Source organism: Pieris napi, chromosome 9 (genome assembly GCF_905475465.1).
Source record: "Pieris napi chromosome 9, ilPieNapi1.2, whole genome shotgun sequence".
Classification (NCBI taxonomy): Eukaryota; Metazoa; Arthropoda; class Insecta; order Lepidoptera; family Pieridae; genus Pieris; species Pieris napi.
Window position 1 is genome coordinate 275,921 of NC_062242.1, and position 27,120 is coordinate 303,040.

Genomic DNA, 27,120 nt, shown 5'->3' on the forward strand with positions numbered 1-27,120 from the left:
TCCGTTTATAGTTATTAAAAATACTTCCCGAAGATTCTTGCCAATCGATTGATCTTATTTTATTCGGCGTTCGGAAAGGTTTGTAGTTATTATTTCGATGCACTGGTATATCAGCTAAACGACGAAATATGATTTGTATTCCGAAAGGGATATATCATAGTCGTAGAATAGTGACGGATCTGACAAATAGTAAACTTGACAGGGCAGCCATTTCAAAATAATATAATCATTTTAATTTTTGTCATAACTATTTTAATTCATATTCTGGCATACAAGCGAACAAAAGGGTTTGTTTTGAAACAAAATAAAAATAATAACATTAAATTACACAGTTTTCTAGAAAAATCACATGTTTCTATCAAATCCGTCACTTTACCGACTGATTAATTTGAAATTTAAAACACATAGAATTTTTATTTCAATGTAGTGTAATATTTAGTCAATGTAGTATCCAAATATAATAAAAAGTGTTTTTTTTCCAATCCGACATTGTTCTACAATCATGACGATATGTTACAGTTAGCAAAACAGACGATTCCGAATGTCTTGTGCCGTTCGATAATGATAAAGCATTCGAGATACGTGTTTGACGACTAGTCATTTTGTGGATCTTTTCAAAGTTTAGTTTTGAAGTAGTATTTTATAAGTTTAGTTTAAACATTTAGTTATCAAACTGTATTATTTTTGGAATCTCTTAATGTACAAGTGTTCAACTTAGACTTGCCCCATTCAAAATGTAGCACTTATGAAATATAATGCGGCCTTGTAGTGTTAGTTTGGGATTCGACGAATGGTGCTAATTTTGCTAAAAACATATTCTAACTAGACTAAGTTCCGTTGCAAATGAAGATAAAAGGTTCAGAAAACCTAAATAAGTAATTATTTCCAGCATTAAGAGCGCGCGTAAAGCTAGCGAAATTTATGATTTCATCCGCGTGTCTCCCTCCGCCCGCTTAAGCGATAAACGCAACGGGCATTTAGTACATATATGGAATACAATTTATACAATATCTAATGCGGTTTTATTAACATCTAAACCTGCTACTTGCGCCTAAGTGTATTTTTTTTAATTGTCAGAGCCGAACAGGGCCTTTACTAATCTACTGCTCTAGTAAGACCAACAAAATTCTAAGCTGTAGATGCATATTATGTATTAGTTTATGATTGGTGTCAATTCTCTTGTTTATATTAGAAAAATACGTCTAGACAGTAGTAGAAATTTGGGGTCATCTATCATAATCATAATTTTGAGGCGTTTTATTTAGTTTTTGGTAATGGTATTTATTTTTCTCGGCATAATTATAATATGTCGAACGCTGGCGCAAAGAAACGTTGTGTTCTCGTCTCAATGGAGCGAGTGCGACTGACTGGTGAAATAAACGCATGTCCAAAGTTCGCGTAAGCTGCTACGGAGAAGATATATTGTTCGCAGAAACAAAAAAGACGTAAGCGCCTAATGCTTTTTATTTAAATAACTCGTAAAATATACAATGTTTAATAAAATGGCTAGTAACAGGTCTCGGCCAAACTAATGTGATGTAATTCAAATAACAATTTTTGTTTTTTTTTAATACTCGCCTCGATTTAATAATTGGAACAATTTTTTTAAATGTAATTAGACAAAAGTTAGAGGTGACATTGCAATTTCTTATTAACGAGGAATTTATATTGCATTGTGTTTTGAATTAGAGTCAACCATTGAAATTATAGTGAAGAATCAATTCATATTTATTGTTTTAATTCCAACATAACATGTATTTTGGTTAACGCCCACTCTTAAGATAATGCTCATGATCAAAATTAGCACCAATCGATCTGAAGGGACAAAATGTACATATTTTTAGAACTTGTAATCGGTACTAAGGAAATACTCTCAAAGAGTCAAATTGTAGATTTTAGATAGAAAACGTAGATAATTGGGTATTTTTAAATAAAGCTATTTGTAAGAGACGTTTTGAATTTTAGCTAACTACGGCGGCACTTATAGGTATTGTAAGTTGAAACGATAAAATATTTTTTTTATATGAATAATTAGTTTTAAATTATCCTATTCATAAAATGTTGCGGTTAAGAACTTAAAATTACTTGATTAGGTGCAGGTAATTCGAATTAAACATTTTTGATATTGTGATATTTCACTTTAAGATATAGTGCAATAAATTTTATCTCATACAGATAACAAAAAAAGTTTAATTCATAAACACGTGGAGCAAGTATTTATATTAGGTTTTTATTGAATCGCCGAGTATTACTTTTTAATTATGATCTTTTTTTGGGTTTTGCAAACGATTTTTAATGATCACTCCTGGTTTGAAAATTTTAAAGAATCACAAAACAGTCACTAAGACTGTTTTGTGATTCTTTAAAATTAATATTTCGTAAGGTCTCATTGATACACCATCTCGTAGGACGGATGATATTTGGATATTTGTCAAAACAGTAACAAACACTCAACTCAAACCACTCAATATTTTAATAGTTTATATTTATTGTTCGTTGACAGGTGACATTTCGTTGGCACTAGATGCATTTAAATAATGGATATGTATAATTTTTGTATTAAGCAAAATGTTCGGCTTGGTACAATTATAATTGATAATTGTTAATGTAATGTAAGGTCAACCGGAATATTTTTATTTTTATTCAACACTTTTTGTCTATTATCTTTACAAAGTGCCAATTTCGTATTTATTTATTATTATGTAATAATAATTTAGAATATTAAACTTACTTCTGTGCATTATTTTAATTTAGATGTAAAAAGGGAGTCTCAAAAATTCTAAAATATTTGGAAAGATCTTCGGTACTTAAAAGGTTAGTTAAGGAAACGTTAAACGCCTTTTGTGTTTGTAACGATAGGCAAAGTGGTCATGAATTTATCTCATAAAACTTTATAAATAAAGATTTTGTCGTACAAACCGTAGTTTTAATTATTCTTTCTTGTCAGTATGTCTCCAGACGATTATTAATGTGTGTTATTTCAAAAATATTTATTATAGTGTTTGAATCAAACATAATATAGTATGAAAGGAACAAGACGCTGTCACCTATAGTAGCCTGCTAAGAAAGTTATCAGGAGAAAATTCAAGTTCAAATCCCATATTGCCATTGGCTAGCCGCACACACGCATTATGACAATAAAAAAAATTACGCATATTGACAATAAAATACGTATTGTCAATAATATTGTGTGTGTGCGGCGTGTATTGCGGTATTGTTCAATATTATTGCGAATTTCCGGCAATTCTGAAATATGCCGTCAATATTCAGGGGGAGGCAGGGTTATTGTCAATATTATTGTGTGTGTGCGGGCCTTACTTCAATATTCTAGTTTAACATAATTTATCTATGAGTGCACGTCAAATGAGTTGTTTTCTATGTCTCAAATATTATTGTTTGTTTTGATTTTTGTTGGATTTTTGTAAAATTTAATTTTTTTGTAAATTCCGTTCTTTTTCGCATCCATTCTTTAATCCATCGTTTTTTTTTAGTTCGCGGTTTCTTATTTAACAGGCTTATTGCCATACACAATATGACACATTTTTTTTATTATCCATACTTCCGCGTAGATCACGGATCAGTTCGTGACTGGGCCTTTTAAAATTAGTAAATATTGGCAATAATATTGAGAAATATGCGGAGGCATATATTGTTAAAACAAATTGACAAACTTGATTTGACAATATTATTGCGTGTGTGCGGCTAGCCATTGAAAGGAGTTTGTAGCATATTTTATATCGTACTTAAAAATCAAAGACGCAGGTCAATGATTGACCAGTTCATTAAGTATCTTGTGAGTCTGGGTACTTTTACTTCAATGTGCATCATACATATCACGAACAATATCAGATTTTATTGTTAAGGATTCCACAGACTCTTTCTCGTAACAGCAATATTTTTTATCCAATTGAACGCTTCGTCACGCATGGAGTCTTCAGATGCGGTGATCTTCAAATAAAGTAAGATGAAATACTGTCGTTTTACGTATACGAGTATACCGTACAGTGTAAACTCCATGTATCGTCCTTCGATTTAACGACGAACCTCCTAAAGCGTCGAAATCACTCGGCTTTGGTTGGTTTAGCTTGTCTTCCATACAATGATAAATACACTCTACATAGCATTACACCCACCCTCAATAACGACAACAATTAAATGCTAAAAAGTACTTTTAAGTTGCCAAAATTAGTTAAAACTGCGGAGCTGTGTACGTTGTTTTGTCGCTTTATTGTCCTAGCGAGAAATAAACTCGACTGTAGGAACTCGTCGTACGTACCGAACTTTCCAAGAAATCCGTTCTTTTTTTTACAAATTGCACATGCTTGCATGTGCTTTATCACGGAGATGCCTCAATATCGCAAGATATGAATGAAGTTAGTAAAAACACAAAGTAACTACCGGTACAGTACGAAAAAAACAGACCGCGCAATAGCGTTCAAATACGAATTGTTTTTATGTATTAACAACACTAGGCTGAAATAAACTTTCTTTTTCTAATACCGATTTCTTTCTCCATTTAACGGCAACTGCATGTAATAGTCCGGTCAATTTAGACATCCAAGGTTACAGTAATTCGCACTTGGCTGAATATTGGTAGGATTGCTCAATACACTATTATAAAGGAAATGTGAAAAGTCCTCATCGATCCGGCACGTGCAAAAAAATTTACTCGGGATCAAAGGTCACAAAAACGGGTTTTTCGCGATTTTCAGCAAAATGGTAAGTTTTATCATAAAATTAGTTTAGACAAAAATTGTAGATCAGATAATTATCTATAAAAAATGTCCAAATACTTTTTTCCTAAGAGCCACCGTTTTTGAGATATAACGATTCAAAAAGTTGAAAGAGTTGTAATCGTCATAATATGCACACGTTTCCACGCCACCTTTGAGGTAGTGTACTCAGTGGCGTAGCTACCCAGGGGCTAGGCGGGGCAGTGCCCCGGGGCCCTCAAGCTCAGGGGGCCCTCGAATCCTTACCAGAAATCTCAATCGTTCTGAACTTTTGGAAGTTTCTCCCATTTTCAAAATAAATATGACAGGTTGCAACCCCACTTTAATCAAGACATTAATTTGAGAGAAATTCAAAAGTTATGCCTAGGAAATTACCCTAAATTCTTTCTGTAGGTTGGCAGTGTTGTCAATTTGACGGATAGTGATATGTGCATTTTATTATTCATCGATGTGCGTTTTATTGTGAATTCGAGTTAAGATTTTTTTTGAGAACGGTTAAAAACTCATGCTATATCAGGAGTAAGTAAGCTAATGTCAATAAACTTTTTTTGGTACTGGTCAAAATAGTGGTTCAATTTTATTTGATTTTACCACTCATATTGATGTCCGTTAAAGTCAATAAATCGTGTCAAATCTAAAGATTTCGCCTACAGCTTATTTTATAACACGAATTAGATAGCAATTGAAAACAAAACCGCATTAAGCCTGGATTTAAACGAAATCATTGATACTTTTGCGAAAACTAAAGCTAGGAGAAAATATAATTGTTATTTAGTCAGTTGGTAGGCCCGACCTTTATACAGGGTGGCCAAAAAGTCGTGGATCAAACGCAAATAGGGGATAGATGAGGTCATCAGCGGCAAAAAATTGTTCTACGGGAGGTCTCTAAGGTCAACACCCCTGCAGAGTTATGATTTATTTTGGTTTTTATATGAAAATTGACTTTTTTTACTAATTCTTATTAAAATTCGAAAAAATCTACATCCTGTATCTTTTTAATAATATCCACTAGATTGTTACTGATGAGTTCTTGCGTTAGACATACTATTTATAGTTGTTTATTGAGTGTATTGAAGATAATATTAAGTTATACGATACATATAACATTTTTTCAAATCATAACTTTTTGTTTATTTCGGACCCCACTGTGAAAAAAAATTACTTCACCGAAAAGTGACCGCCGATGACCTCATCTATCCCCTATTTGCGTTTGATCCACGACTTTTTGGCCACCCTGTATAATAAACCCTTGAATCTTCTCTATTTCATTTGTTTCGCCAAACCTACACCAAGAATTAATTGTAGTTTACAAGTATGTTGTTACTGTTTAATATTTTTATTACCTGCCCTGCACAAAAAAGAGCTTAAGTGGCTTAGCATTTTTAAAGTATTTGTATATTTCATATTTTTATTTGATAAAACCTAATCAGTTTACATAGCAGTGGGGCCCCATTTTTTAATTTGCCCCAGGGCCCTTGGTCACCTAGCTACGCCACTGAGTGTACTTAGCGCTTTTTTTTAAATGTGGTTTCCCCGGTAGGCCTATTCCACTGATCTTTTATGATTCTGTTTAATTTGAAACTATTGAATAACTGTAGATATTGACAAGGGTTGAAAATGGTGAAAGGGGTGTAAATTACAAAAAATAAGAAAATTTATCCGTCTGAATCTAAATCATCATTAACTTCTGCATTCTCTTGTTCTTGTTCTTCTTATTTTCCTTCTCTTCCTTCTCCTTCTTCTCCTTCTTCTTTATCTTCTTCATTCTGGGTGTTAATAAATTGTCCCAATAATGACACATCGCATGTCTCTTCGTCAATATCAAATGAATCTTCAATTGTTGGCAATTCAACATTGGAGCATGACCGGCCTTGACAGTTAGTACATGCTACAGAAAAAAACAGTCCAACTTTTTTTGCAACCACATTTAGCACTACATCCCTTTTTACAGTTGCAAAAATGGTGTTTAGTAGTTTTTCTGGTGCAGGTGGAAGTAAAGTCTGAACTGGCTCTAATAAATTGTCGACCAACTTCCAACCCCAGTCTTTTCCAACAGCACGAAATAGGTTAGAAAAAATAGGTTACAATAAACACGTGTTTTCACTCCAGAGCGATGTTGCTGAAGGTTACACTGGCGTAGAAAATAAAGGACTGGGATTTTTTTCCCCGAAATTTTCATATTTTATATGTGTAAGTCACACTGACCGATAGAACGATATTTTTGCTTGTATTACGGCTTCAGTGATGTATATACGTGGTGTACTTATACATATAATGACGATTACAACTCTTTTAACTTTTTGAATCGTGATATCTCAAAAACGGTGGCTCTTAGGAAAAAAAGTATTAAAAAATGCTGAAAATCGCGAAAAACCCATTTTTGTGATCTTTGACCCGGAGTAAATTTTTTTGCACGTGCCGGATCGATGAGGACTTTTCACATTTCCTTTATAATAGTGTATTGAGCAATCCTACCAATATTCAGCCAAGTGCGAATTATTGTAACCTTACCCCTATTTTTTAGTCTAATTTGACCGGATTATAACGTCAAAATAGGCAGTCCCTTGAGTGTCGTTTCATAAAGTTTACACTGTATTTAAATAAAAAACAATGCTTCACGATTTTGATATCGAATACATATTAATCAAAATAATTGTGAAACTTTAAATAAAACGTACAACGAAACCGGCTTCAGAAATACTACTATAGTAAGTCATTTATGTATAAATGGGAAGGTCCTAACTTATCACCTGAATTTATTTTTAGCCTTTAGTACCTTGTCATGTTGAAATTTACTTTTTAAATTTACTCAAAAACAAAATGGTAAGATTAAATTCCACAAACACGGAAACGTTGTACTTTTTTGTTCACCTATGGAGTCGATAGGCGTCGCCAAACCACATTTCAAAAATTTACATAAGCTGGATATTTTTGGATGGCTGTTATACATATCTGTAATCATATCTGAACCAATTGTAATGATATACCGCACTTATATACAGAAAACTTTCGCATCCCATTGACAAGCTGCCCCAACACCACAAATACAAACATTGGTTCGTTATTACTTTGACTTCACCTGTAATAAGATCTTTATAGCCCAAAGAAACATTATGCCAATGCTGCTAGGACGACATGGTAACCTCGCAGGAGGTCGATATTCAATAACTTTCAATATTCAGCGACGTTAGGGCTATGGGTTTTCAACGAAGTAAATTATCGAAACTGGAAATATTATAATTGTCTAAACTCAGAATCTAATTATAAAGTTATTTTTATTTGTTAATAACGATGTTCTAAAGTTCTCAAAGAAAAAAACACATGTATGCCATAAGCTCGCTTGAGGAATCTAGGTACTAAGGTTAAATTAATGCAATAAGTTTTGATTTTAGGTACAATAATTATAATTTAGTGTTTGGTATTTAAGTTTTTATAAGGACGTGCAGATAGAATGAGCATAAAAGACTATACTGTATATGTATTAAACTGGTGAGTGTTAGATAGTATCAGCATACCTTTTATTTTGAAAATTAAAACTTATTATTAGTTTATACTAACTCTGGCTGCGTCCACTAATTTAAGGATTAAGAAATTATTTTTATATATAAGTTGAAACCCAAGAACATAAAATTAATTATTTGAAATAATTTGATATCTGTTATTGAATTAATAATAATACTAAGAAGCCGTTTCAGTTGCAGCAATTGCCCAAAACTATTATGCAAACCGATAAAATAATTTATCTTATATAAGTTTTAGGCTATTAATTGAGAAGCATTCCTCAACATTGTAAAGTTATTTTTCGGTGACGATTAGGTACAAACAATTAGATAAATAATTACTTCTAGCATTGAAGCTAGTTGAAGTCATTTTATTTATTTTCGTAGCACGATATTAGAATATGTAAGTTCATGAAATGGTCATTAATTCATTGAATTAACAGCGAAATTTTTCAATAATGAAATCAATGTATTAATTAAATAAATTAGTTTGGTTCTGTGACATTTATATAAGAATATATCTACGAAAACTTCACTACCCTCTAAGCTTTTTCTAACCTACAAAATGAATTATTAATTATATTACAGTATTTTATATTAAATTTGCCATGTTTTCAACTACACGCAGTTATATGCTTTTCTCAATAAATTGTGCATTAAACATACTAACGCGCCTTTATCAGTATGTCAAGAAATATTTTGTTCATACCTGAATAGAACAGACGACTTTCGTTACAAAGCCATTTATTTTTTTAGACACATTAATTTGATGATATTCTCGAAAATTCCAATAGCTTTGTTTTGAATCTCTCTAGAGTTATTAAACAAGATAATCCTTCTTCGATTCCTAATTAACATAAGATATTGCACAATACTGGATTATTGCTTTTTGAAGCACTAAAAATAGCTACTCATAGATGCAAATGCATTTAAAAACGTGCAAATTCTTAGAATAGACGTATTTACAGGCGACTTTGGCTTCATAAGAATAATTGATAATTTTTGAGTTTCGTTGTTATTTTTTAAATCAAAAAAAAGTCCTTGACGACCAAGCCAGCATTTCATATATAAGGGAAGATATTTGAGTGCGAAGTAATCAGTTGACCGTTCAGACATTCGAAGTAGTGTAGTGTTTTGAAAAAGAAAAATATTTTTAAAAATGAGTGCCATTTTTTATACGTTTCTTCTGGTCCTTCAGATAGCAATTATTCAGAGTACAAGTAAGTGACATGCGAATTATTTAGGTTTTGGTTGAAGTAATGTTTTTTTTTCACTATGAAATATTTAGGAATTATTAACGGTTGACTTCTCAATTATCTAGGGTGCCATTAGATTCTCATACTTTCAATTTTTCAATATGTAATTAAAGATAAATCTTCCTTTTCGAAACATAAATTGGTAATTAATTATTGTTCTGAAACATTGTTTTTATATTAGGCCCTTTTTTCGGTTCCTTTATTATGAAATTCTTCTTAAAACAAAATTCTACTTTTTCATTTAAACATTCTAAAAATGTGTTGGGCTTTTTCCAGTGTTGTGTTTAATAAAAGGAATTGGTAATTAAAAAACGTAATATTTATAGAAATATTAAATAATTAATTGTCTATTTAAAACGTATTATATCGTGTAGTTAGTCGTCTTATATCCAGTAACTTCAAGTTATTCTAAGAAAATTAATAATCGATAAAATGGCATTAACCCCTATAAGATAAATAATGTGAAACCAAATAGCTTACGTAAAAAAATTATCAGGCGTTAAAACGAACTTGTACTACTGTAATTAAACATTGCAACGTGTTATGTATAATTTTACAAAACTTCATACGTTAAAGAAAATAAATTACGTTTCCAATTTACAAAAATAAAAAAGCAAGTTATTTAACAAACAAGTAATAGGTAGATATTTAAATCGCGAGCGATGTCACCTTCAAACTACAATCAATCGTTTATGACCCGTTTTAAACTTTTAAGTAATTGTTGTTAATTAAAGTTGATATTATTTACAATATAAAAAAGCAAACTAGACAAAAATGTTTTTGATACTGTCGTATGTTGAAATCATACAATAAGTGGTACTTATTAGTTCAGTACAGAAATAATAGGATTCATGTAGCGCAAGTTTCCAAATGAGTTTAATGTCATTTTCCAAAATTCAGGCAAATAAAGACGGTAAAATCAGTGTGGTATAAAGATTGACAAACTTTGCAAAGAATAATTTATAGATAGGTGAATTATTGTTCGTAGCGCGTGTTTAATTTAAGAAACAAAATTTGTCAACCTGATGATATCATTAGATTTTTCACTTGTCTGTTTGTTTATTTTTTTAAAGTATGTTAGGTCTTTTTTTTGATTTGGGCAGCTATAAAATTAAAAGTATATCCTTCACCGTACCATTATCATCATATTATACGATTTTGATGTTATCACTGCTATTTCTGGCACTGCAAAAATACCAAGAAGGTTTGTAATAAAAAATACGTAAATTTCATGATAATTTTTATTTTAGACCCCAGAGAGTACGGAAAATGCGATGTCCGGGACTCAGACTGCCTTACCAAACAGGTCCAACTCCGGGTACCAGAAATAACCTCGGACCTAATAGCGGAGATCGCAGCGAGACATCTTGACCCACTGATCATAGACGTTGCTGAGATTGACATCGCTGGTGTCAAAATTAATTTCTACAAGGCTGTGCTACGTGGAATCAAGAACGTCGTGATTGAAAGCGTGGAGTAAGTGTTTGATGGTCCGACTTTTGTCGGATTGTGAAATATATCGCGATTAGCGCGAAATATTACTTTAATTGTATCAAAGTAATAAAATAATTGGTTATGTCAGTTTGTAATTTCTAACTACCAGAAGATTGGAATTTATCTTATCGTTGAAACTACGATGCAAATTCGCTTTCCACTGACTTGGTCTACTTAGTAAGGTTTACTTTGCCGAGTCGGATTAGACAAAAACTTTATAAGTAAAATGACGTATTTATATACCTCGACCGGAATCGAACGCTACGTATTATCAAGTACGTTGCAGTTATAGTAAGTTTTTTTCCAGATTGGACTCTTCGAGAAGACAAATGCGAGTGGTAGCTCACACCGACGCCATTGTTAAAGGACGTTACAGTGTCGATGGAAACGTCCTCGGTTTTGTTATTAATGAAGATGGTGATGCAGAGATTAACTCCAGTAAGTATTTTTGTTGAATTTATATAGCGTAAAAAACTTTTTTGCGAGTTTAATGACGAGGGGACCGGGGATCAGGAAGTTGCAGCTTTAGCATTTCGTGCTTTTGATTTTATTGCGCAATAACACCCAATCAATAAAAGAAATGATTTTAAAAATACAAATCATATGTCTATTCTTAAGATATACATAGACCTGGACCTTATTGTCAAGATATAGGACGTAAATGAGATTAGTCGATATTTTTTTCATGTGAAGGGTTTTTTACGCGTGAAATAATGTTGAAAATTGGTTTTTACTAAGTACAATATTGTAATGGATATTCTAATACGTAAAATTTATCAATCAAACAAACAGTCGGATATTATTAAACAATAATTCGAACTTCATTTTGTTCATTAAAAACAAGAAATGGTGTCGCTTTTATTTATTTTAAATATTCTAAGCTGGTTATTAGTATGTTAAAATATGTGCACAAATGTCTGAAATGTGCTTTCAGTTTGTCCTACCCTCGTAGGATAGAATTGATCTTTGAATGTATTCCTATACGAATTAGTGGCTGGTTTTAGTAAAGGTTCGTGCAAAGAATCAATGGGTATGTGTATATCCTATGTATGTTTATCTGATCTGTTTTTGATCGCCTTTCTGTGTCTCCCAAACTAGAAAACGTTTGTTGTTTTGAGGTCAGATTCCAGGATCCAAACACATTAACCTATAGGTATCAATCCTTCTTCGAGTCACAAAAACCTTGCGAACCTTTAAATATATTTTTATTATTTAAATTGTTGTCCATTTTTGATCAACTCCAAAAACAAGATATTTTTGTATAAAAACTTCTTGTTTTAATTTATTTAATTTTTTCTTAGAAAACTTCCAAATTGGTTACGTGATGCCGTACGAAATCGTCAATGACTCCAACGGCAAGGCTGTCTTCGACCTTAAGAGTTACTCCTTCTCTTATGATATTAAAGACAGCGTGCAGTACAATTTCACCAACTTGTTTAAGGGAAACAAGGGATTAAGTAAGTTGTAAACCAATACGACAATTTTGAGTGATACAAATAATGCTATTAATTCGCGCGCGCGTTAGGTGTATCTATAATAAGAAAGTTTAAGCTATATATAACTAAGTATACTATCTTAGAATATAATAAAGCTAATGTATGAGACGATAAGAGGGATCCTTATTAAAATTTAAAAAATATTCTTGATTTTGTTTCAAAGAATGAGCCGAATGATTAATTTCTTGATACTAAGGCTTTCAGAAGACAGCTCAATAAATAACTATGTACTTTTTACAGGTGACTCTATGCATCACTTCCTTAACAGGAACACTGGATGGTCCAAGGTCCTAATCACAACCTACGGAAAACCTCTTCTAGACATGATTGCTGGAAAGATGTTCAACGCTTTTAGGTCATACCTTTTAGTGCATCCCATCGATGAGATGGTCTATTAGATTAGTACAGGATAAATATTCACATGCTGAAATAAATAAATAATAATGCGAACTCGTCAAAGCAGTTTTGACAGTTCAACCTTTACTTTTGTTCGAACTATTCAACATTTTCATGTCATATTAGCTGGATAAGTTTTTATTGAATTTATCACAATGTCTGAACATGTTATGTTAATTGCAATTAAGTCGCATTATTAAAAGTGCCTCAACACGATTTTCAACTCCAGCTGTATGTATGCAAAATAAATAAAATTGTTTGTTATTAATAGGTGATCAGGTCATCTATTATCTATCGATATGTTTACTTAAATCGTTTTAATAGTGTAAATTCTTCTGTATGTGTACTATATTTTCAGTTATGTTTGTTATGTTCTGTACTTTGTAGGATAATAAAATTTTCAAAAAAATATTTGTCTCAATTGCTTACTTGCATTTATCCTTTCACAATTGGAGTTATAAATTAAATTTTCAAGGGCGCCTCTGTTTGGGGTAAGAATATCAAAGCCGTTATGAATTTTATATCTATTCTTTTCTGGTCGTGAATCAAACCTTGAGGGTTGAACATAGTGGGTCCTTGTGGTTCCTTGTTATGGTTCCCAATTAACAAAGCAATGATTGTTTCGTGAAGCAGAAGCAGGAAGCCACTAAAACTGTGCTATGTTTTACCAACAATTTTAATTTAATTACTTCACTGGATTTTTAATGCACATATTACAGTTTACGGCTTTTAAGAGACGGGTAAAAAGTTCGTGGCCAGATAAAAAACATAAATCGTCTATTATCTATCTTATCTATTAGCTTTTAGCTCGATTTTCTAAAAATCTTTCTCGATCCGATCTTTATTGGAATTAGTGAAAGATGAATCTCCTACACGTAGCGACATTAAAATCCTCGAACCAACGATTAAATAATTCAGCCGTTCTTGCTATTTGCGGCAATTTGCATAGAAATGAGTTCTGACAGAAGTCACAATTCGAAACTGAATTGAAATTCCGATTATCCTGCGAGCGAATCGTGCCTAATGCTCTTTTAGAAAAAATTTAATTTTCTACGCGATGTAACTTATTCATTGAGTGGCGGTCGACTCCCCGGATACAGGTACCTTGCTAGCTCCATTGTTCCTTATCGTATTTTATCTTTGTTTCTATGGGTATGAAAATGTAGCGATGTATAGTAAAAATATATTTATGTATTGACATTCTAAAGATTGAAACTAGGTTCTCAGAGATTGGATAAAACGAAACAGTCAGGAATCAAACTCGTTACACTAAGAACATCTTTTGTATAAGCGTATGTAGATATGTATGAGCTACAATTTATATATTCTCAAAAACTGACAGACGTTTGGACATAATCCCCTTTTAAGTGTGATGCGGCCTATTGCAGGAACGCCTATGAATACGCTTGAATTAGTCCATGTTAAACTGTCTAGAGAAGATGGATGGATACACTCTTTTGCTGTTTTTACAAGAAACGACTATCCGAATCGTGTTGTGTGAATTTTGGGGGTGAAACTCCAGCGTGCTTTTAGACGAGCGTTGTTTGAAAGGGGATGACAGAATCAGGTTGTGAAGTCGCACAAATCTTACACATTGTAATGCATGTTTATAATTAAAAAAGATTTTTGAAGATATAGTTCTTTTGGCGCGTTACGGAAAAATGATGAGAGTAATTTTGTTTCTATTGTTAGTGTAGTTTTTTCTACAAAGGTAGAATATTAGGCGAAAGTTAAAATTTTAAAAGATTTTTATCTTATTACTCCAAAGAAGTTATACACTTCTAACGCGTGTTCATAAGTACAAAAACGTTTTTTTTTTATAGTTCCATGGAACATTCTCCGGAGTGTAATCAATAGAAGACTGAACGGCAGGCAACTGAAAGGAGATGGTCAATGGTCGTCTATAATTTGCTAAGCCCGCCTCTAACGTCCAAGGCACCCAGATGAAAATTGGCAGCAACATCCCAGATATGACTTCCACACGAACGAACTCAAGCTTGATAAAGATTAAGAAGCTGTTCCGGTGTAAAGAACAGTCGGCCAACTTTTGCGAATAAGTTTAAACTATTAATTTCCTAAGCCTTGTATCTTCATTGGTTTTTTATAGCTACCAGTTTGTTTGTCGTTCTCCTAATTTATAAATTTTATGCTGTCATGTTTTGTCTTGTTTTGCTTTGTATTCTATTTTTATCAGTGACATTTTTGTCCATATATTTATTTTATGTTTGACATTTTTTTATTGTATAGATTTTTTCTCGACTCATTAGACAGGTCTGGGGTTTATTCGTGTTAAATTGGACTCGGTACGCATCAGCCCAATCCGATACCTCCTTTAAGGTAATTAAAACGTTCAACCATAGCATCCCTTTCAGGTTGAATAACGTGTACAAATATGAGAAGTAGGAGGGTTGCAGCATGAACAGAACCTTTCGGTTATACTTATAAGATTACACGATTATGTTCAAAGTCAAAAATCATTTATTCATTTAGGTAACACAATGTACACTTTTTTTTTTAATAAGAATTATGAACGTCAAAAAAGAAATATACATTAAATGCTTCTAATTTTACATTTACTGCCAGTTCTCAAATCAAGGGCGTAGAACGGAAGAGAAGAACTGGCAATAAACTCTCCGCCACTCTTTTTAATTCTGTTCAAGCCACTATGATAAACAAAAAGTCCATATTTTTCCACAAGGTCCCTTAACTCTTCTACTGTGCTTCCCACCATTGCATTGCATTAAGGTCTCCGATGACAATTGTGATGTCTCTTTTGGGCAGTATTCTTACTGTATCATCGAGCAGTCTGTAGAATTCGCGTATAGAAAAACGATATTGAAGCGGTATGGCTTTGAGTTGGGAGGAAAGGATATTTGACGGAGATGTTAAATGTCATGTATTCCGCTTCACTCACCCTTAAGCCCCATAGTTTTAAGTCATACTTTCCTACTTTCCCATAAATCCACCTCCTAAAAGCCTAAAAAATATGGGTAGACTTCGACAAAGACAATATGTATAAAAAAATGACCACTTGTTGGTTATTTCTACATCGACATATATTATTTATTCCTACATTTGAAGAGCCAAAAAGTACACTGTAAATATGACTACGATTTACTTTTCTTTTTCTTAAGAATAATCGATAGTTCAATCGTCTTAGAAATCTTATTAGCACCACTAAAATCATCAGATACAGACGAAAAAACACAAATATACACAAATAATGTGACAACATCTACGGGTTTTAAAGCCGGTTAAAACAGTGCAGCGATTCGTACCATAATTACCCATTATGATGGTAATGGAGCGACACATCAATATGTGATGTCAATAACAAGGTTGCGTAGGCTCTATTGTACTAAATCACCTCTGACCTAAAATCTATACTTATTAACTCACAATTGAATCGATATATTAAAAAGGTTGTCTGTCTTTTTATTCCATTAAATTTGTAATAGTTTTTTATTTTGAATGAATTACATACATTCGTTTTATAATTGTTAACATTCAAGGTTTTGGTTCAACATTACTGAGTTAAATTTTTAATTAACTTTATAGTTTTGCCCAACAAAACACTCACCCAAAGTGTTTTGTCGAGTGTAAGAAAAGAAGAAGTATAGTTAAGTACCTACAGCACTTCGTTAGATTTCTAGGGAAATGATTATTTTATTGGTAGGCACAAAAGGCTGACTGATGTTGATTAATCAGAAATTTATGTGTATCATACTCTATTATATATCTATTATACTATCTATACTATTATAGAAGGATTTAAAAAAAAGTATCTTGAGTTAACCAACATTATCGGAAAACACTTTTGTTGACTATCAGTTATTAGACGATCAAAAATCTTAACTCTAGATGCAGTCGGGCCTCATTGTTATGGTACATCATACGGAAGCTCCAAACCGTTCCACATACATACATGATCAATTTATATGACAAATTATGCAATGATTAATCGTCTTATTAAACCTTGACTGTGAACAGCCTGATATCCAATATGAGTTTTTTATATAAAAGGGAATATATGAACATCACAAACAGTTAAGCTTCAGAATTGCAAAGTTGTACGAACAAAATGGGCGCGATATTTTGTGCTTTATTCCTGGCAATGCAATTGGCATTTATTCAATCGGCAAGTAAGTGAAATAATGAATTATAACTTTTATACCAACACGTGTAAAATGTTTTGTCTTCAAATACTTTTAGACATATCTCATACAATCATAAGCGCAATTGTGAGGAATTAATTCTTCTTAATCAATACTCGTGCAGATCAGTCTTCTGTCTGACTCGTCGCCACTGGGCTAACACATCTTTACAAATATATTATAGTCAAGTCAAAGTCAAAAATCATTTATTCATATAGGTAACACCATGTACACTTATGAACGTCAAAAAAGAAATATATACATTAAATGCTTATAATTTTACATTTACTGCCAGTTCTCAAATCAAGGAGAACGGAAGAGAATAATTGGTAATAAACTCTCCGCCACTCTTTTTAATCGCCAAGTTTTTTTGTTTTACACAACGTTTTTTTGGAGCTGCAACCATTACACCATGTTCCACATGACATCTTAAGTAATAAATAATAATAGAATAATTTAAAAAACAAAGATTTGTCCTCTATCAGCAGTAGGCATGGTGGCACGCACTTACATTCTCGTGGGAACAACACGCAAATACATAGTCGAAATAACTAACATCACCGCATACACGAATTAAAGTACGATCAGTCACCATAACATTAAAATAATTATAATTTCAGTACCCCGTGTGTATATTAAATGTAGTGTTTGGGACTCTGGGTGCCTAACCAGACAGGCTCAAATAAAAGTGCCCGCCCTTACCTCTGGAATACCAGAGCTCTTCACCGAAACATTGGATCCCATGCTAGTGAACTTCGCCCGTGTCGACCTCGCCGGCTTAAAAATGGATTTGAACAATGCCGTAATTCAAGGGTTCAGGAACGCTGTTATTGATAGAATTAAGTAAGAAAAAATGGTATTAATTCCGATTAATTATATACCTGTTTTTAAAAGACCTCAAAAGGGAAATATTTTTTACTGACAATTTTTCGTTACATATACGTATGTATGGTGTAACTTGGGTAAAAAGTCTTCAAATTATTTAACTAAAATGACGCACCCTTCACATATGAAGTATATGTTCATTATAAAATTTAATAAAATTGAACTTTTAATATTATTTTATGCTTTGCAGCATTGACACAGTATCGCGACAAATACAATTAGTGTACCATACCGATCTTGCGATGAAATCCCGGTATAGCGCTCAAGGAAGTATCCTCAATTTGCCATTTAATGGAGATGGGGAAGCTGTAATATCTGCAAGTAAGACAGCATGAAATCAAAATAAGTGAAAATAAGCATAGACTTCTTAAAATTATATTAAAAATTTCCTCGTTCGAGACATTTTCAAAACTGTATTTAATATAGATCAATTTTGACTCATGTCAGCAAGACTAAAGAATGAAAGAAAAGTTACAAATATATAGTTATATAATATGATGCGTAAACATTGTTTATATTCTCAGAAAAAGTGCAAATGGAGTACCTAATGCCGTTTGAAATATCAAAAGACGCTTTTGGCAGAGATGTAATTGATCTGAAAGGACTCCAATACTGGTTCGACGTTAAGGACAACGTACGGTTTGACTACACTAACTTGTTCTATGGCAACAAGGGACAGAGTAAGTGCAATGTTTAGCGTTAAGGGCCACGCCCAACAAGTACTGAAATAATTAAATATATAATAATTAAAATGCACATTTCGCGTTTGAAACAAAAAACACAAATTTACTTTTTTGTTAGTTTTGAGGCTTAATCTCAATTATAAGTCAAGTTTGAATATTTGACACGAATGAGACTAAGTCATAGAAACTACTCATGAAAAAGCAAGTTCCGTACATATAAGGGAATATAACATTTGCTATGACCTGTTTTAAAAGATTTTTGTATTCGCAGGCGATTTAATGCATCAATTCCTGAATACAAACTGGAAATCAGTCGCATTAACCTACGGACGACCAGTGTTTGACGTGCTGAATATGAAAATCTTCAATGCAATTAGATCATATCTTCTTTCGCAGCCTATTGAAGAAATATTTCTAAATTAGATTACAATAATTATAAATGCACTTTATTTAAGTGCACCGGAAATATATACTTTTACTAACTTTTAATTATCATGTTATTGCAAAAAGGCTCTCTCAGCTTCAAGTTCAAATATTAAAATAAAATAAAAAAAACAACTTCAATATATTTTAATTGATTGGCGCTTTTAAAAGGAAAAAAATTGTTTCACAAAAACCCGACTACTCGCTTCCGCAAAACTTTGGTTAACGTAATTTTTTTAAATAATCCCGAAATAGCATAAAAGTGAACGTTTTAAATTTTTATATTCATAGTGCAAAATGTCGTTGATTATTTTAAAAACATTAAGACGTATTAACATATATTATTTTAAAGTCGCCATATTTTATTAATGTTAATTTACAACTATATATACATGTGTACGATTTTAATTTAGAATACAATATGTTTTACTAATAAATATAAATCGCAATATGTTGGCCTTTCTTTACTAGTAAAAAAACTTATTTTTTTAATACTACACGATCTACCAGACCCAAAAATAAGTTCAATTTAAATAAACTGGGTGATGTTTTATTGCTTTCTTATGCGACGTATAAAAATAGGAACTATCTGTTTGAATTTGTAGTTTATCCTTAAGTCTCATGAGAACTGCTTTTTCTGCAATATTGAATAATAACAAATCATGAAAACTGTTTTATTCTTGTACTTTTTACTTAATTGTGTTCAATATATTTATCCGTATGGTAAGTTTGATTTATATTCGAAAATCTACAGTTTTTAATTTTGTTTATTTAAATTTTTATCTTGCCGTTTTAGTAACGATCTGTTTGAAAAAAAATTTAAAAACGAATGCAAACCTTATTTTGACTTTCGTGTATTTTCAACAATGATTTGCATAACTTGATTTGCGCTGTAATTTATTGAAATCTTATTACGAAACTCAAATTAGAGTTAAAATATTTGCTTTTATGTTTTGACGACACAATATAATTTCAGTGTTCTCATCGGTGGAAAAATGCTCTTACACAGATTATAAGTGCTTAAAAAGATCCTTTCAAAAGGCTGTTCCATTGTTTACTGAAGGGATCCCCGAACTGGGAATCGAGAGAATGGATGAGTTAGTCGTTCACGATAAAATATACAAATTGGGTGGGTTGGATTTAACCTTGAAAGATGCACGATTAAAGGGTCTCAAAACAACAGTTTTTGATCACGTGAGGTATTTCTTCATTTGTTCACTAGATGGCGTGTGTATTGTGCAATATGTCCGCATACCTACTGCTTGGAACCTGTATGTTTTTTTTACTTTGGTATTAATTCGAAATTCAAAATAAAATTATATACCTATGTTTTTATTTTGTTTGTAGAGACCAGATTTAACTTTACAATAGTTAGTAAGCACTTATAATAAAGAGTCGGTACAAAATAATGTATAAGGTAATTGGACTATAATGAGTTTCTTTTTCAGCATTGATACCAACAAAAAAATGCTCTTTACTAGCTACCACATAGTAAAGTGTTCAATGAAGGGGAAATATGAAGGGGTTGGAAACATAAAGGTTCTGCCTTTAAGAGGCTCTGGAGAAATTTTCCTCAAGTTCCGTAAGTGGGCTAAACAGAAATAGACTAACATAAATAAAATAATACCTGATTTAACTTAGGGTTATAATTTATAATAATTTTCAAAAGTGCGAGATACATTTTCAAGTGTCAATATTTCAGGAAATGTTGCCTTATCCGTTAATAGCACATATGTAATGGAAAATAGAAATAATAAGGAATACTTAATCCCAAAAAGTTATGTGTTCGAGTACGAGGTGAAAGATTATGCTCATTTCAATATGACTAATTTATTCTCGGGAAATGAAAAATTAAGTAAGTTTTTATCTCAATTCACTGTGCTTGTTTATTACGTTACTTCTTTATATTTTAAACGATTGACAATACACACTACTCCATCTTAGATAACCGTCAAGTCAAATGGTTTATCAGGTGAGCTTGCTTTGCCATTAAGCATATGGAGAAAAAAATGAATTGCAAATACGCAATCAGAAATGTTAGTTATATTCACATGTACTTGCACCTAACAAAACATTTTCTTTGCTATTTAAATAAAATTGTACACCCGTTGCTGACATCATATGCATAAAACATTTAAATTTCTAGGTAACGCAGTATTGACGTTTCTGAATGAAAACTGGCGAGATGTCTCAAAGGAGTTTGGAAAACCAATTATTGAAGGTCAAACCAAACAAATATTTGATAATGTAGTAAAATATTTATCAAATTCACCTGTTACTGAGATATTTTTACTTTAACAAATATGTAAATATATTTTTAAATAAACTTTAATGTTATGAAACTTTTATAACGCCTGGCAGTTTATGCACAGCAAAGATGTATCAGAGCCTCCGAAATGTCATCCTTGCTTTTTGCAACCTGTTCTGTTCTTTCGTAGCTTAGTTCATCACAAACTGCATCTTACCATCAAACTGAAGGTATTTTTAATGAATTTCTTCAGTTGAATAAACATAAATTCATTATTACCAAAATAGTTTTGAATTCCTGTTGTTATGTATGGTAGCCTTATATTGGGTTATTACAGTAATTTCGCTAGACACCGCACTTACTAATCCATGTATAATACTTGTTACGGTTAGATTGGAGGAAGTCAAGTGCGCTCACATTAGTATGACAAGGCTATCAATACAAGATTGCTAAGACAGTGCCCGTATGTTCGCAAAGACGTTGATTAATGCCAAACCCGACTGCCAGGTGGCAGCCATTATTGAGATAACGCTAATTTATCTTATCGCATATGCCACAAATCCCTTAATTTCTATTTATTTATTCAATATGCAAAGCCTCATATAAATATGAATATTGTCATATCCATATTCCAATGTATTTTGGGATAGATATGGCGCTTGAAATAATTAATTGTTCTAGAACTAAATATAATTGAAATATGATCGGCCTATTTGACTTGTTGCATAATCGATTAGAGGATATCGGTATATTTTAAATGTTTGTTATTTCAAATTAAACGAAATATTAACGTAAAAAATGGGATTTTTGTTTAAAATATTTTTTTATAAGTACATTATAATAACTCAAAAGAGTTCGAACTATAATTGTTTTACACGGCCGATCGCCACATTTCTTCTTACTTTTCTTTCGCTGTAGTTTTGATATAAACCTAGTTTGAATGCACTTGAAAGGTTGTTGCCAATTTGACTTATTTAATATCCGTCCTTAATGGATGGTGAACTAATAGTAATTTAACTTAAAGGCAAAGTATATATAAGTATAAAGTTATAGTTAGTATTCTTTCCTTATCATATGACTGATAATTGTATCTCATTTTTCGTTATTAATTTCGAATCAAGAATGCATCTAGGTATGTATTCAGATCTTACTGAGTATTTTTAAAAAATTGTGTATCAACGCTCACTACCAACCAACGGTTGATCAAATATAATAAAGGGGAATAAAAACAATTAGTCCAAAAAGTAATTGTACCAATTCGCTTAAGGTAAAAAAGTAAGTAATAAAGTGTATCACTTTCATATCTCACTCGTATCAAATATAAATAATGATTCTTAGTAATACAATCAGTATTGTTTGTGGCCTCGTTTTGGGGGCCTCTTGGCCCTTGGGGTACTCGAAACTACTGACCATAAATTACATAATGTATTTCATATATATAAGATCGTAGTGATTGAATTAAAAAACAAACAAGGCCCGCATTAGTTTTCAGTGCATATTATTTGTTGTTGTATTGTAATTGTTTCTAATAAAACTTAGGTTGAAAAATAATTAACATAACAAATTTAGCAACAGATTTTCTTAAATCAGAATAAATAGCGAAACTTATTACAATTTATTCCGAGTGATAATAAATTCGAAAATCGTTAATGAGTTAATCAACGATGTTGATCTTTCGTTTTCAGTTTCCCAAGCCGTAACGAATTGTACAGATCAAAAGTTTAGCAATTCTAATAATATTCTGGTAAATTTCACGTTGTTTTTCAAATTTTGCATCTGAAAAATAAAATTAGGTTTTATATAAATTATTTTATACATGCAATTTTGTGTCGTTGGGTTGGTTTCTCCATATATAACGTAAGGTGTTGTTAAAATCTAACAATAAGGAAGCATTTGCGCCTGGCAATAATTGTCGTACACTTTTGAATAAAGTTTGGTAGCCAATTATATATAATAAGACAAAAGATATTTCTTACAGCTCGTAAGAAATACCTTTTGTCTTATTTACTCCAATATCTCCTGCCATATTATTATTTGTAATCTCTGGGATACAATAGAAGAAAACACAGTTCTTCTACAAATTTTTGTTAAATAAAACATAGTAGTGAACCCAAGAAAATATGCCAGGCTTTTAACGTTTTAATTGAAACCCTCAATGTGTCTTGCGTTGCTGAGTTACGGTTTGCCCTACTGCAGGTTACTTAATAATGTGTTTTAAATTAATACATTAATGAACCTCTAACATGTAGGGATTATGGTCCCATTCATTCATAATCTTTCTCAAAATAGGCTTTCACCCTACGGGTTCTTATCGTGTTGAGAGTGATTTGCATAAAATTATTAATTACGGTAGCGAGCTTCAACGGGTTTCCTAATAAGAATTTACTCAGAATTTGTCGAGGACAGCGTATGTTTTATTTACAAACATAATTATTGTGCGAATGTTTTTAATATAAAAAAGGAGTTGCACATGCAGGCTTTTTTCATAGAAATCAAATTTCAGGTAAAAGAAGTTATCGGCAGATAAGGTTATAACTTATTTACGATTGCATAGCAAACTGTACTGTACTGTACTATACTGATATACCTATAATGTAGAATCTGGTTAAATTAGTTAATAGGTATATCTACCTAGAGAGACATGACGCATCATACATGTATACCTCTTATCATATTCTTATCTGTCAAGTTTAGTCTGTTTATTGCAATAATGTCAATTGTCATTTTTAATTAACATTATAAAAAATAATAATAAAATAATATACATTGAAATAAATAACTAAACTTAACATAAACTAAAATATATTATTAAAAGGAGTCCCTTTAGGCAAGGTTCCGAAGATACTGGCAGCGTTCCCCCTTTGAATCGCTAGACTAATTCTTTGTCCGAGGTAGCTGCCAGATCTTCGGTCTCCGGTGATGTCGACTAACCTTTTTCAAATTTCTTTAAAAAGCCTTAAAGCGTTAGGACCCCACGGACAAAGGGTCTCGACACCGAATGGGACAAAATCATATTCTGAGCCTAGACCCCTGTATTTGCATGCTTTAGTTTTTTAAACCGCTGCACAAGCCGCACCAGCTCTGTAGTTGGTTCCATGTAGATAGGAAGGAGCCAGCGTGTCTGAACAGGTTGCATCCCATACCAGTACCCGGCCCATCTTCCATTGAATCAAACTCATACCGTCCGGTCTCTTGCCATCGTCTCTTGCATCAAATCAGTCGTGAAGCAGTCATTTCATGATTTGTCATTCTGAATAGGTGGGAGCTTGTAGTTTATTGTTTATCAGAATGCCAAATCATAAAATGACAGCTTCACGACTGATTTGAGAGCGACCGCCGATGCGAAAATGCTGTTTGAGTTCGAAAAGTGAGTTACAGAATCGCTGGTCAGTAAGAAATAAACTTTGTAAAGGATATGCTGTTATAGCACATATTCAGTTAGCTTGTTTATTCTGTAAAATTCAATTGTCAATTATTCCATAAATTAGGGCTTTCGCCCAATGAATAATAACTAAATCCATAAAATTAATATGGAGCTAAAATTTGGACACTCCAATTTAAAATTCACTTTCAACTTCGCCCATTAGTCACCACAAAACGGTGTTTTCGAGTACAACTTGTCTGCGTCCATACCAACTTTTCCAAATGTTTTATTGGATAACAAGTTAATGAGTAGCTTACAAGTATCTGCAAATTCATTACTTTATTCATTTGAAAAGACTTCCGTGTATTGTTTTCTTTTAGTAAGTTCTATTTAAGCTTTGAGTAGTGTTAGCATTATGGCTATGCTTCGGATTGCAGCTGTGCACTTCTGGATTTATGTTTCCATATGCACAGTTGACGCACTCATACGGTGAAGAGAAATATCGTCAGGAAACGGAAAAAAAAACAAAAATCAAAGCTGATCATGGTTTAGAAATCAGTTTGAATGATGAGGCAAAGGTATTTTCATAAAAATAATGGTATTCTACTAAATTAACTTTTTAAGCATTAAGGTTAGACTATGTGCTTACACTTACGCAAATCTTTTACATAACTTTGAGGGTATTCAATAAAAAAAGACGGACAATACTTACTTACCATGTTTTTCGTTACATTACTTTTAAAAGTTTGTGTAATAATATTACATATTGTAGTAGTGAAAATGCATGTACCTTTTAAACAAAAAGATGGAGCCATAGCCGCTTTGTGGTAAAAAGCGACAAACCCTTGATCTATGATTAAAAAGCCGCCGTCGACTTCCATTGTTTTAAATCTTCAGTCAGCGCTCGGCGGCCTTGACCTTGGAAAACTGGGATGAAAACAATAGGTTAGACGGTATTAAAAAATCAGTTCGCCGTTAGAAGATTTAATTATGTGCATTGATGTTACATAATGGTATTCACAAAATGTTACGATACGGAATGCCTAAATAAATATGATTCGTTGTGGTTAGGACCAGTATTTGGGAAAGCACTGTAAAGCAAAAAGGATAAGATTCAGAGCCGAAACAGGAACTCATAGTTTGCGCCAAGTTTCGATTTTGAATTTTAAGTAATATTTTATTATTTATTTATTAATAAAATATTATTAATATAGCAGCACCAACAAGGCCACACATAAGAAAAAACAAAAAAAAGTAAAGAAACAAGTTATACGAATTATAAACCAATGTGTGGCCTCGATAATATGTGCGGACATCGCGTCGTCGTGCGCAAACATAATGCTTATAATATATATGATTAGTAAGTTTACATAGATAAATATCACATAAAAATTACAAAAGAACCTTCAATTATAAAATATAGCTTAGGAACCTAAGAGAGTGGCACAGACGGTGCCTGGGACAGTTCTGCGACAAAATTATGAAATATGTGAAGGAGGCAAACATAAATTGTAAGATATTGTATATAATAATATAACCGATGTAGCCGGGGAGAGGCGTATCTCACAACGCGCAACAGAAGTTTTTGGTAACGATATATCGGATGGAAACAAGTCCCTTGACACAATGGCAGGGCAGTAGAACGAAAAAAAAACCTCAGAGAGTGATAACAAAATGCCTGTAATCGGTTGGGCGATTCGAAAAAATATCTTTATACCTCAATAAATTATATTATTATTTTTGTCACTAAATGATAATTTTCACCTGTAAAATAACTAATAAGAAACTATAAAAATCATTTGAAATAATATGATTAATAAGTAGAGAGAGACACTACAAAAACAAAGACAAAGTTAAGCGCTTACAAATTGGGCGGAAACTCGTATTAGATACGCCGGATGTCCGGTCCGTTCATGAATGAACTCTGCCCAATTCACATATGCGGAAAAGTATTTGACTTTTTGTATCGTAACGGACGAAGCTCTTACAAAAATTTCTGTCGTAAATCTACGAATCGAGTAAGCCATTTTGAAGATGTGCAATAAAAATGTAATGTTGTCCAACTACAACTACGTTACACATTGTATAAACCTATTACCGTCTGATTTACCAATATTTGAATATCGGCAATGTTTGACATCGGAAAAATTGTCTGCGAAAAGATCAAAATATACTGGTTTGCTGTAAATGAACTTTATGCCTTATCAATATGATTAACCGCCTAAAAAGTAGGACACTGTTTTACTATTTGGCAAGCGTTCAACTACAATCTCTGTTTTCCTATAATCCAAACAAGATTGCAGGCCACAAGTCACAACTTTATTTTGTATTCGTCTTGTTTTACTATTGCAAAGATTAACTTGCAATTTACACTTTAAATGATTTGTTAATCTAAAAACCTTAATTTTTTAAATAATAAAATGCCTTCCCATTTAGGCAACTGATGCGGCAACCCATTTAAGCAAACTATAATTCCTTAAGATAATAA

General features: G+C 32.2%; 3 protein-coding genes across 4 annotated transcripts; all 3 read left to right on the forward strand.

The window, feature by feature from the left end:
* Positions 1-9,314: 9,314 nt before the first annotated feature.
* Positions 9,315-13,275, forward strand: LOC125052430 (protein takeout-like). The gene is made up of 5 exons (XM_047653277.1): positions 9,315-9,453; positions 10,740-10,965; positions 11,291-11,421; positions 12,285-12,440; positions 12,720-13,275. Exons 1-5 carry the CDS (start codon positions 9,393-9,395, stop codon positions 12,875-12,877), a joined length of 732 nt encoding a protein of 243 aa, XP_047509233.1. The 5' UTR covers positions 9,315-9,392; the 3' UTR covers positions 12,878-13,275.
* Positions 13,276-16,904: 3,629 nt separating this feature from the next.
* LOC125052570 (circadian clock-controlled protein daywake-like) lies at positions 16,905-19,398 on the forward strand. The gene is made up of 5 exons (XM_047653495.1): positions 16,905-17,017; positions 17,650-17,872; positions 18,105-18,235; positions 18,439-18,594; positions 18,869-19,398. The coding sequence occupies exons 1-5, from the start codon at positions 16,957-16,959 to the stop codon at positions 19,018-19,020; spliced, it is 723 nt and encodes a 240-aa protein (XP_047509451.1). The 5' UTR covers positions 16,905-16,956; the 3' UTR covers positions 19,021-19,398.
* A 124-nt stretch (positions 19,399-19,522) lies between these two features.
* On the forward strand, positions 19,523-21,546 carry LOC125052569 (circadian clock-controlled protein daywake-like). Of its 2 annotated transcripts, none has more exons than XM_047653492.1 (5): positions 19,523-19,743; positions 19,997-20,291; positions 20,469-20,602; positions 20,723-20,875; positions 21,167-21,546. In XM_047653492.1, exons 1-5 carry the CDS (start codon positions 19,683-19,685, stop codon positions 21,316-21,318), a joined length of 795 nt encoding a protein of 264 aa, XP_047509448.1. In that variant the 5' UTR covers positions 19,523-19,682; the 3' UTR covers positions 21,319-21,546. The 2 variants fall into 2 exon arrangements, with proteins under 2 accessions (XP_047509448.1, XP_047509449.1); XM_047653493.1 differs by having other exon boundaries at positions 19,607-19,743; positions 19,997-20,219.
* Positions 21,547-27,120: the final 5,574 nt, after the last annotated feature.